The sequence below is a fragment of the Notamacropus eugenii genome, chromosome 5 (assembly GCF_028372415.1).
Source record: "Notamacropus eugenii isolate mMacEug1 chromosome 5, mMacEug1.pri_v2, whole genome shotgun sequence".
Classification (NCBI taxonomy): domain Eukaryota; kingdom Metazoa; phylum Chordata; class Mammalia; order Diprotodontia; family Macropodidae; genus Notamacropus; species Notamacropus eugenii.
In genome coordinates this window covers 325,509,976-325,522,896 of record NC_092876.1, presented here as the reverse complement: position 1 = coordinate 325,522,896, position 12,921 = coordinate 325,509,976, and the positions used below count along the sequence as shown (strand labels likewise).

Genomic DNA, 12,921 nt, shown 5'->3' with positions numbered 1-12,921 from the left:
ACTTAAATCAGATTGTTAGTATGATGAATGAACTCTTGGTATTACCTGGGGTCTATCCTAGCCCCTCCAGAAGGCCCTGGATTAATGCAGAATGAGTCTTACCTGGATATCTGACCAAAGTGGTCATTTTCTCATTTTTGCCTGCTGTAGGAAAATTTCCTAATTGTTTTTAGGTTAGAGCTTGTCCTTATTGTTGTTGTTGTTCACCATATCCTACTTCTTTGTGACTTCATTGGGTTTTTTTTTTTGGCAAAGATATTGGAATGGATTGTCATTTCCTTCTCTAGCTCACTTTACAGATGAGGATACTGAGGAAAACAGTCTTAAATGACTTGTCCAGGGTGACACAGCTAATAAGTATCTCAGGCCATATTTGAAATCAAGAAGATAAATCTTCCTAACTCCAGACCCACTACTCTCTCCACTGTGCCACCTAGATGCCCTGGAGCTTATATCTGTTTCCCAAAATTTGAGTGAAAGTATTCCTAGGAGTGATCAAGGTAACAAATGCAAATTAGGTATTGCACAGGCATTATTTCATCTCACAGAAAACTTATGTGATGCCAAGGACACAGAGGAACCCATAAACATTGAGAAAATATATGAAGTGCTCACAAAGCTCATAATCTCCCCCAAGAAGGGATAAATACAGGGTGGCTATTAGAATAGCCCTTCAATTTTGTTATATCTCTTTTCCACTGAGCCCATCACACCCTTTCCCAGATTTAAACCTACGGTTTAAACTCCCTCATTTTGAGGGCTGCTGAACAAATAATCCCCTTCCCATAAGACATGTCCAAATAACTCACTAATTTTACTTTTCAAGTAGGACACTGTGTGAGAACTGGGTGGGTAATCTCTTCTTTCTCCAAGGAGAATGCTGAATCAGGAAATCCCTTTCATTCTCTGACATGCCTAATTGCTGGACTCTCAAACTCAGAAATGCTTAAATTTGAAATTACCCACGAAGCACTGCCCAGGAAATCTCTCTTCGCTGGTTAAAAAGGCTAGTTTCTAGGATCATTTGGCCTACAGAATTAAAAATCGCCCCTCCAAGACACATACATGTCTATCTCTGCCATGTGCTTTTACAGAAATTCTTAGTTGCTGCCATCTATTATTGAGCTGGAAAAGTTCATTCTCAGGATCTCTCATCTCAGGCCACAGGACAGGATGTATCAATTTTACTATGTGTTTTTGTCACAATTTGTCCATTGCTCCTGAGTGGAATATAATGTATGTGGGTAAAATTCCTCTTCCCCTAAAGCAAGTCTACTCTGCCATGTGATGTCGAGAGAGGGAGAGGAGGAGAAATGAGGGAGAGGAGAGGAGAGGGCCAGGAGAGGGAAAGGAGAGGAGAGGAAATGGAGAAGAGAAGGAAAGGAGGGGAGGGGAGAGAAGGGGAGGGGAGGAGAGGGGAGGGGAGGGAAGGGAAGGGGAGGGGGGGAGGGGAGGGGAGGAGAGCATCCATTAGCTCACTTTTTAAAAGATCATTTCCTTTGATGAAAGTTCATTCCCCTGAGTCTCAGTCAGGCAATCCTTAGAAGTTCTCTGCTTCTTATTAACACAGAATCTGTGAGCCTACCCACACTCCACAGGAAGATGCCTCTCATATGTCTCCAAAGAGAGGTCCATATCCTATAATTTTATCAGGTTGACTGGGGAACTTATCAAATTGATCAAATCTCACTTCTGACATATACCCAATATATAACCCTGGGCAAGTTATTTAAACTATCTGTGCTTTGTACCAGAGGTATGAAGCACTTAGGCCTCCTGCAACACTTCCAAGTGAGGCCAGAAGCAGTATAGTTTAGCGCTCCCACCTGGTTTCTATTTGATTTTGACCTCACTGGTACAGACAACTCTTTGACTAAAAGCTGGAGAGAAGGTGCTCACCTGCATTGAGAAGGAGTATCCTCACTAGAAAGTTCCCTATTAATAGGTTCAGTCCCCGCCCCTGTCCCTATATCTCTACCACTGCATCAATTCTTATGAATAAATCATCTGACTCTCAAAAGTAAAGTACAAGAGTTAGGAAAATCAGATTTATCTATACTTAAATTCAGATTCCTATTAAACTGTATTAAAATTTAAGTTCAGACGTAGTTTAATTTAAGCCTCATTAGAGTAGAATTTTTTTAAAAGAAAATCAAATAGTCTTAACAAAAGAAGTGCAAACTGAATAATTAGTTTATAAATCTGATGATCATTTTTTTCTTACTGGACAAATAGCCAGAATTACCCAGAGAAAAGTACCCTGAGTAGCATGGAAAATACAACAAAAAATTTACATACTATAGACTTCATTTATGTTTTTGAATAGCAAGTTACAGCTGAAATAGTTGGTTGCTATATTTAGACTCTGGAGACTTGAGTTCACATCCTGCCTAGCTTCTTACTAGCTGTGTGATCTTGGGCACTTCACTTTCCTAGGTCTCAGAGGGTCCCTTATCTGCAAAACTGGGTTGTGAGTGGGTGATAATGTCTAAGATCTCTTTAGCTATTTTCTCGAATTCTGTGACCTTCTTGGTTTCCCTCAGACATAAGCCTTTTTCTGAGAGCTCTACCACTTGGTTCCTCTTTCTAATGCCATGGTTTTCTCTGTTTTGTTTGCAGGTAGTGACGCCAGATGGTCGTGGGAAGTCCAGAGCAAAATGGGGGCTGCTGAAGAATATTCAGTCTGCCCTCCAAAAACGCTTTTGAGCTCCCATCAGCAAAGTTTAAAAGATGCACATTATATATATTCCTTACAGCATTCCTTATTCAGGTTGGAGTTCCTTGAAGGCTAACTCTTTCTTCTAATTCAAGTCTTCTAATTCACTAATAAAAAAAAAATATACTGAGCCGTAACTTGTTAATGATCATGAAAACAAGATGAAGCCAATCAATTAACAAATGTCTAAGCTCTATGGGAGTTCATGCCATTATTTATTTGTATTCACACTGAGGATAGATTTAGTAAGTGATGGAAAAAGAAATGGCTTTCTGGTCTCAGTTCTGCCACCAACTAGCTATGTGATATTTGAATATATCACTTAACCTCTTTGGCACATCTTTAAAGTTGAGGGGATTGGACAAAGTATCTCTAAGGTTTCTTCCAGATTTAAGTTTTATTATTTTAAGATTGAAGTCCAAATGGAAATATACTGGAAGAGAGTGACCTGGAGCCACATTTTCCAAACTGTGGCCCATGGAAACTTGGTAGTTCTCACAATGTGAATATGGATTGATAGGAAATTCTTAGTGCTACTGAAGATTTGTCAGAGGGCAGAAGGAGAAGCAGAAGGAGAACCCATGGCCTCGAGGCCATAGGTAGCCCTCTAGGTCCTCAAGTGCAGCCCTTTGACTAAATCCAAATGTCATAGAATGTTCAAAGGGCTACACTTGAGGACCTAAAGGGCTACATGTGGCTTTGAGGCCTCAGGTTCCCTATTCCTGGTCCATGGATTGACCATTGTGCAAGTGCCAGGTAGAAAACATGATTCTGAACTTGCCTCATTCCAAGCCAGGGACACAATTCATGTCCCTCCCAACACAGCTCAGTCCCTGCCTTCTGTCTACTACAGGCCCATCCCTTTCTCCAGAGAGAGAGGCGAAACAGGGGGGAGAGGGAAGTAGAGAGCACACATAAGGTTCCAATATCTATTATATCCATAATACCATCTTCCTTCACACCTTCACCATCACTCCAGAGAATCTCTCCTCAAACTGCCATCATATCCCCTTTAACTCTCTGTGACTGATATAAACAAACACGGCTCATGGATTTTTCTCATATCATGTGTCTGATACACATCACACACATTCCCCCACTGTAACCCTAAGGCCATGTTTGGTCTATGCCATTTAGCATCTCCCTTTACGTGCTCTATTTGACTCATATTACACCACGCTTTTGTCTCACACCCCATAAAACATACCTCCGTAGATTCCCCTGGCACAATGTCTATTTACCTCATATTCAGGAACACAAATACTCTCCAGAAATCTCCCTCATACCATGTGTCACTCACACAAAATACCACCATTCCCTCTCACATTATATCTGACACATATCTTCTGCCATTCTCCCATATAACTCCTTGGTCTGGCACATTTTTTATTAATTAGTCTCACATCACTTGTCTCTCAACTCACATCATCTTGCTTTCTTCTCATTGTAAGGCAACAAGGAGAAAATTGTTTGTCATTATTCAGTTTCAATGGTTTAGTAAAGAAAAAGGGAAAGAGGGAAAATGCTGACTTTCTATATAGAAGAATAAAAATGGGAAGCATTCTAATAATTTCATCACCATAATTAATTTCTGTGTTCTCTTTGTTTGTTGTACTCCAACATTGTAACCACTTTCTAAATAATCAAAAAACATAAAATCAAGGACTTTTCCCTCTGGCATCACCCTTTTTCTAACCTGCCTTCTAATATCAGGAATACTAAAATATAAGCTCTTTGAGGAGAAGACTTATTTTTACTTTTTCTTTGCATTGTACATCCAGGGCTTGGGGATAGTGTCTTAGCTTTGCTAAGTGTGTAAAGAGTGTAAAAAAATACTTTTTGATTATCACATATGCTATCCTCCTCCTCATATCTGAAGGATGAACACACACCACTGCTTTCTTTTACACTCCATTCCCCAACCCCTCTATTTTGCTCACACATTCCTTCACTTCCCTCTTTATTCCAGGTGTATTCTTTGTCTTTAAACTCTTCATATCAGTATTTATGGCTTTCATTAATACATTTCAAGCTTCAGTATGAGCCACGGACAATGGAGTTTGTGAAACACTCGGCTAGAGAAGGGCTTTTTCCAGAGATTTTGTGCTTTCATCTCAATCCCAGAACTGAAATCTGGAAAGCTCTCCCTTACCCCAGCTACTATTCTTGATTTTTTCATGTTTGCAGGAAAAACTGAAGACCACTGAACCTTTTTTTCTTACCTAGCTTTAATCACTGAATGGGCATTGCCTCAGTCAAACTGAGAGTCAGGAAAGACCTTAACTTAAAAAGGCCAGGGTCTCCCACTATATCCGGAGTCATCACAGTTTTCTTGATCTGTATCTGGCCATTGGACCCAGATGGCTCAAGAAGAGAGAGGGAGACCAGTAACTTTGCATATCTCTTCCTCACTCAAGTCCAATTCACTTGCAAGTCATGGCATCATTTTCCTGATATTATGGTCCTTGTCCAGAACAAAGGACAAATAACAGCCATCTGTCAGCCATCCTCACTTCCAAGCAAAGAAAGTCTTTTGAGTGAGCAAACTGTGGTTGTCTATCTAAAAAGTATTCAAAAATGCTAAACATAGCACTAAACACAAACACTCAACTGACTTCTTGTTTAACTTCCACTATTTAAAGTTTTGTTCCTTTGTCTTAAGCCAAATAGAGCATTTGCACTGTCAAAATGCAAATACATAAAAGCTTCATCAGTCCCATCTGCCTCAAGGTAAGTTTGTCAGGTCCTTTCCTAGCAGTAGATTTCTATGCAAAGTTTATTGAGCCATTTGGTGCCTTGGGGGTAGGGGTTGGGTTATGAGAATGATCTTTCTCTTTCTTATGATGCTTACGAGAATGATCATTCTCTTACTATTAATAGAAATTATCAGATTAATATAGCATAATTTACTATTATAAACTGATAGTGATAGGATTCTAGAAAAGGCATTCTTCTGGGGAATAGTGTTGGGTGGAGATGAGAAAGGAGCAGAAAGGAGACCTTAGATGAAAGAGAAGCAGGAAGCAATACAGTGAGCTTCCCCAATAAAACTCCTCCAAACAGAACTAGAAAATCCACAGATAGAGTTAACTAGAACAGAGGAGAGCTTGAAGTCCACAGATTCCAATGGTATCAGTACAGAACAACAGTGCCCTTGCTCAGTGTTGGAAACAAGTGAATCACTCTTAGGAAGGAATGTTAGAGAATGAGCACGAACAATGGTCTCATACAAACATCATATACTAGAGGATCATACCAAAGCAGAGAGTGGGAGCACGAGACCAAAACAACAATACAGGGAGACAAACAAAGACAAAGAGAGTGGCTAAGATGCCAAGCCATAGGACTCAGAGCTCCAGGCTTTGTTCAGATAACTGAACAAAGGATTGGTTAACTCAGAGAGAGCCAAAGTAGGTGAATGTGTAAGAGTAGATAGATAGCAACCAGTGAAGCTCTGAAGAGCATGTGTAGCACCTTTTGAAGGCTCACTAGGATCCATCACTCCCATCCCACTGGGTTCTTTAAAGTCTGATGGTTTACTATCACCAATGCCTTAGAAGCACCACTGAGGGAAGGTAAGGAAAAGAATAAAAAGAACAGATAAGAGCTCAGAAAAGAAAGGACACCAATATAAAATTTTTCAACTTTACAGTATTGCCTTCAGGTACATGCTGAATCCACACAAATGTGTTCACTGTTGAACACTTTTCAATCACAACACAGTCGGGCTCTTGTCTGTCATCATAGGGTGGCTTCAGGGAAAGTTGCTTGAATAAGCTGAATAATTGTGACTGTTTAGACCAGTGCTGGCATGCTGCCACAACTGGCAAACTGGCCATCCAAGACTGTTCTGTCTCTTCAAAAGTAAATTGATTTTACCCCTCTGGCTACAGTGAGAGAGGCATTGGTCACTCAGCAAGAAAATATTCCCCAAAGCCTCATTAAATTCAAGGTCCCAATGTACTTTGACATCTTTAATGCTGGCAAAGTCATTTACTTGGGATGAATTTATGCTAATATGTATGTAAATTTTCGGACTTTCACTTAACCTTCACTTCCTGGTGTGAGGCTCCCAGGAGTTGGAAAGACCAAAATTCTGAACATCACCTCCAGATGCCCAAAGGATCACAATTTGTGAGCATCAAGCCAGCTTTAAACAAAACACTGAAGTCAGAGAAAGATGCCTTCATGTGCCTTCACCTTTCTGTTCCTTTTAACCACTCCTATAAAAAATGCCCCAAACCATCCTTTAGGGGTTTGTCCTATAGTCCTTCCATTCTTTCAATCCTGCCTAGAGGAAGTGAGGTGGGGGTGTGGATAGAGTGTTGGACCTAAAGGAAGATCTGAGTTTAAATCCAGTCTCAGACACATAGACAAGTAGCTAAACCTTTGTGTGCCTCAGTTTCCTCAAATATAAAATGGGGATAATAACAGCACCTACCTCCCAGGATTGTTGCAAAGATAAAAGGAAATGATGTTTTTAAAGCACTTGTGCATAGTGCCTGGTTCATAAATGTTTGTTTCCCTACTTCCTTCCCTACCCTTCAGATATCAAATATCAGATCCAAACTCTCAGGAAAGGTTAGAATTATATCAGTTATGTATATATTAGTGTGAAGTGTGGTGCCTCATACCATGCACAAGCCCAGCACTGCCTTTAGAACAAAAAAGCAGTTCCTTAACAAAGATCTGAGGCAACTAGGTGCCATAGCAGGTAGAGCACCAGGCCTGAAATCAGGAAGACCTGAGTTCAAATGCAACCTCAGATGCTTACTAACTGTATGACCCTGGGCAAGTCACTTCACCCTGTTTGCCTTAGTTTCCTCATCTGTAAAATAAGCTGGAGAAGGAAATGGCAAACCACTCCAGTATCATTGTCAAGAAAACCCCAAATGGAGTCAGGAAGAGTCTGAAACAATTCAACAACAAATAAAGATTTATTGATTAATTGATGAAAGTCACAGTGTTTCTATAGCCATGAGAAACAGGGATTACACTTTTTTCTGTTTAGCCTCAAAAATAAACTAGAAATAATTAATGGAAGTTCTAGGAAGATAGATTTCATTTTAAAAGAAGGAAAAATTTCAAAAATTTGACAACCAAGAAAGGAATAATCTGCTTCAGGAGGTAATGTATTCCCCCTCGCTGTAAGAATTCAAAAAGACTGCATGACCACATGTTGTGGATTATATAAAAGCAATCTATAATCCATATACTAGATAGACTTCTGAAGACCTTCCAAACTCTAATATTCGATAATTCTATGATTCTCCTAGGGGATTAGCATTTTCATGCTTCTCTTTATTTAGCTCCAGAAAGCAGAAATAGGAGCAGTAGTTATAAGATGTAGAGGCAGGTATGTATGTTGGATGTAAAGAAAAACTTCCTGATAATTAGAGATGTCCAGTTATGGAATCGGATGCCTTAGGAAGTAGTGAATTCCCCATCACTGGAGGTCTTGAAAAGAAAATTGGATGACTACTTCTTTGTAATGTTGTAGGAGTTCTCTAAAGATTAGGGTTAGAGTTAGTTGACCTCTGACACTACCATCCACCTTGAAATTCTGCAAGTCTAACTATAGAATGAAGGGTTCTGTCCGTTTCTAAAAGATTTTTAGGTAAAGGAAATGGGGGGGGAAGGAGTTTCGTGGGGAGCAGAAGATCCTTCCCTGATGCCTTGAAATTACAGCCTACTCTGTCTACATGTAAGATCAGTCTTGGTGATAACCTTTTGACATTTCTACTTCCTCAGACTAAATAAGCCAGACTCAAAAGCAATTCAAAATAGTAGCATAGCGTTTAATAAACCCAAAAACTTAAACTACTGGGGGAAGGGGTCTCTGTTCAATAAGAACTTGATAGGGAAATTCAAGAGCACTGTGGTTGAAAACAGGTTTAAACCAGGAACTCACACCATATACAACAAGAAGTTCCATTTGGGTATGAGACCTAAATAAAAACGATAACTATATAAAAAGTTAGAGGAGAAAAGAGGAAAATAACTTTCAGGTATATGGTTAAAGGAAGGAATCCTTAACCACTGAGGGATGATAATGATTACTATATGATACTAAAAGGTTCTTATACAAACTCAAACCAACTAGAATAAGATAAATTGTCAAGTAGTTAATTTGCATCAAGAATTTGTACTTCTCAACTGCACTAATCTATTGGTACCATCACTTTTGAATGTTTTGTTTCATCCTAAATAATAATTTATGCGCAATTGCTTTTTGCCAATATTTACCTTCAATTTTGAAATTTTATGAAGTCATTCACTGACACCTTTTTTTTGTATGGCATAATAAATAGGCTACTATTTGACTATTGAGATGGGTAAAAAAAATGTACCACTCACTATGATATTTTTCTTTAGCTACTATCATCTTTATAGAGTTGAGAGCTACTGTTGTGTATAAGGAATCCAGTGAGTTCCTCAGGCCTTATTTTCCTATAATGAGTTCAAAATGATTCATCATTGTTCCCTTGGCAAACTACATGTGGTGTCACGTATCTTATTTTAAGGAACAGGCTTTCTGTGTGAGGATTTATCAGGCTCAGGAACATCCTTATAATCTTGAGCACTGAGTAACAAATCAGCTCTTCCTGTCATAGATTCATTACAGTAGTCCTTTTCTCTAAACATTACAGAGGTATTTCTGAAAGGTCACATGTAAGTTGAATTTTTGTAAGTGTACCAGGGGAAACTGTTGTCTGAAGAAATTTTATTCTTTCCCCTTTTTTGCCCTTAAAGCTTGAAATACTTGTTTCTAAGATGGAGATTACTAGATACAATTTCATATTATGCTTAAAAAAGAAAGTTACTAAACTGGTCAAGCTCTTGTACCAGGAAGTATATGGTGGGTATATGCTCTAAGGAGGTCAAAGAAATAGGAAAAAGGGACAAATATATACTGAATATTCCTAGGAAAAAAAAAGATCAAAATAAATATCTTTTCACTGAGATTACCGAACATAAATTGTGACAATAAATGTAGTAGAATATTATTACACTATAAGAAACAACTAAGATGAGAAAAGCTGAGACATGAAAAGATTTATATTAACTGATGCATAACAAAGTAATAAGAAACAGGAGAATAAGGATACAGTAACTACAATAATGCAAATGAAATCATCACCTAGAGTAACTGCAACAATCAACCTTGGTTCTAGAGAACAGAGGATGAGATACACTTGTATCCTTTCAGAAAAGAAGCAGAGGACCAACCGTGTCTATTTCATAAGCTGACAGACCTAGGAATTCTATTGCTTAGTTTTACATGACAGTTTTTCTTTGTTACAACAAAGGGTAAAATGAGTAAGGAAAAAGTCTTAGGAAGCAATGATTTGTTTGTTTGGTTGGTTGGTTGTTTTTTTGTAAAGCATAAATAAAATGTTCTTTTTTTAAAGAAGAAAGCTATAGGAGCATCTGAAAGAGATTATTAATCTTATCTCTGCCCCTTCTTTTCTCTAATTTTCTTTATGAATAAATGAGATTATAAAGAAAATGTAGAGAAAGAGATGGAATATGGTCCTTTTCTAAGGATGTAAAGCTAGTCTATTTTATGCAATCATTAGCCATAGAAATTAGTATTAAAGTGAACATTTCTCTGCTTTCTCTAGCATGTCCTCCAACTGGCCTCGTGTCATTAACTTTCTTAATGAAACATCTTCCCTCGAAGCATTATTATGGAAAATTAACCCTAACAATTTAATATTGTAATACAAATATTGTAATGCAACCCTGATTTCTTCTAAATTCCCCTTATAAATAAAGCTACCCAGAAAAAAAAATAAAATAAGGATGGGGACTACACTTGTAATTCCATTGAGATATTGAACTCCATCTACCAACGCAGGTTGGTGCCTTCTCTACAAGCAAGCAGTCTAGAAAGAATATTGAGAAGCTAACAAAGCAAGTATTTCAAAGTGGGACTTGACCCCAGGTGTTCTGGGTGGTTATCTAATAACATTATGCTGCTACTCAACATTAAATTAAATTATATTCAAATCTGTAGTTGCCATTACTTTGAATTTCATATGTATCTCATTCAGGAAAATGGAAAACAAAAACTTCTAGAAGCTGTTGAAAAGTTAGGTGTTCAGCCCCCAGGTAGGCAGCACAATGGATGGAGTGCTGAGTCTGAAGTCAGGAAGATCTGAGTTCAAATCTAGTCTCAGACACTTACTAGTTATGTGATCCTGGGCAAATCATTTAATTTCTATTTGCCTCAGTTTCTACAACTATAAAATAAGTATAGTAACACAATTTACTTGCAGGATTATTGTTGTAAAGATCAAATGAGATAATATTCATAAAAGGCTTAGCACAGTATGTGGCAATCAATTAATCAAGAAATAAGCACTTATTAAGTGCCTACTATATTCCAGGTGCTATGCTAAAGTACCGGGATACAAAAAAGGGACAAACATAGTCCCTGCCCTCAAAGAGCTTACAATCTAATGGAAATAACAACATGCAAATATACACAAAGCAAGCTATATATGGGCTAAATAGGAAATAATTAACAGTGAGAAAGCACTAGAATTAAGAGGGGTTGAGGAAGGCTCACAGTGAAAGATGGCATATTAGCTGTAATTTAATGGAAGCCAGGAAGGTCAGCATGTGGAACCAAAGAGGGGGAATGTTCTAGGCTTAGGAAACAGGAAAAAATTCTTGGAGCTGAGAGATAGAGGGTCTTGCTCATGGAAGAGCCAAAAAACAAGTCACACCATAGGTGTGACTATACATGCTTAATCCCTTCTCTATCCTTTCCCTTCCCCCAGCCTCAGAATAGGCCAAAGACCAATGTTCTCTTCCTTACCTACATGCCCATCAAAAAACCTATTCTTTCAGGGCTCTGATATTAGCTACTGGGGAGGAGAATAACTGATTAAATATTCATTCTATACCCTAGGGAGCTACTAAAATGGGAGGAGAGGCAGGATTCAAAGTAAAAGGAAGAAGGATGATAACACCAGGTAACTGAGGGTGGAATTAGTGAAAGAACAAAGAGATACAGAAATGGGAGGTGAGAAAATTCCAAGGACAGATTTCACAATTTTGCAATAACTCTGCACCCAAGACTGCCAAAGAAACTACACTGCAGGTGCCCAAGGTTGTCATTATAATACATGTCAGCTTAACAAAGATATCGTGAGAAGAAAGACTCTGAGCAAGATATCTTCTCCATCCAGTGCTGGTCAGCTAGCATACACTGTTCTTAATTACCAGTGAGCCATTCTGGCAGGGCCTGACTTTCTTCTAACTTAATTCCCTGACCATTCTCATGAAATGTATATACCCTGTCCTATACTCTGGCCCTTAGATACCTTAAGACCCTGTGGATCCTGTCTGTATATCTCACTCAATCATCATCATCATCATCATCATCATCAACCCAGTCATCAAAATTGACATTCATTTACTCATTTAAGGTTTCCAAATCACCTTTCAATACATTATCTCATTGGAGTCTTGCAATAACCCTGTTGGTAGATATATATATCTATATATAAGCATCATCACCACCATTTTATATCTAGTAATAAGTAACTTTATATAGCACTTTAAGGTTTGTAAAGTGCTTCACATATATTACCACAATTTGATGCTGTGGAGTAGAGGCTATCATCCCCATTTTAAAGATAAGGAAACTGAAGATCAGAGAGGGAGAGGTTAAGTGTCTTGGCTGTGGTCACATGGCTAATGTACATCAGAGACAGAATCTGAACCCATGTTGAACTGACTCTAGGTCATAGAACATCATCCACTACCTCAAGCTGTCTCTTAGCAGTCACCTCCCACCTCTCCCTCCCTCCCTCCTCCTCCTCCTCCTCCTCCTCCTCCTCCTTCTCTCTCTCTCTCTCTCTCTCTCTCTCTCTCTCTCTCTCTCTCTCTCTCTCTCATCTCAACCAGTTTTAATAGACAAGGCATATTTTTTCTAAGAAGAAGAATAAACTCACAGCAGATATGCAGAAGACAAGAGAATCAGAGTACTAATAAAATTGTCTACCCAGTGCAGAACTGGATGTTCTCATGTTCCATAAATACACCCTAATCTAGCCAATTTTCAGAAGTGTTCTCAAGTGGTCTAGCCTGAGGTCTCATAACATCCAACATGTTCTAATCCTGCAACCTAGAAACCCTATCTGATGATACACCCTTGTTTTACTTTTCTGATCCAACCTGTCCAATAGCCT

The 12,921-nt window shown here is 38.6% G+C and overlaps 1 protein-coding gene and 1 long non-coding RNA gene across 5 annotated transcripts in view; one reads left to right on the top strand and one right to left on the bottom strand.

The window, feature by feature from the left end:
• Positions 1-2,844, top strand: part of TRIM42 (tripartite motif containing 42) — a 50,359-nt gene extending 47,515 nt beyond the window's left edge. For all 4 annotated transcript variants that reach the window (XM_072613509.1, XM_072613507.1, XM_072613506.1 and 1 more), the window contains one exon: positions 2,620-2,844. In XM_072613509.1, the coding sequence (XP_072469610.1) occupies positions 2,620-2,706 (87 nt within the window). In that variant the 3' untranslated portion in view covers positions 2,707-2,844. The remainder of the gene's footprint in view (positions 1-2,619) is intronic.
• Positions 1-12,921, bottom strand: part of LOC140506379 (uncharacterized) — a 45,568-nt gene that overhangs the window by 19,297 nt on the left and 13,350 nt on the right. The window lies entirely within an intron of this gene.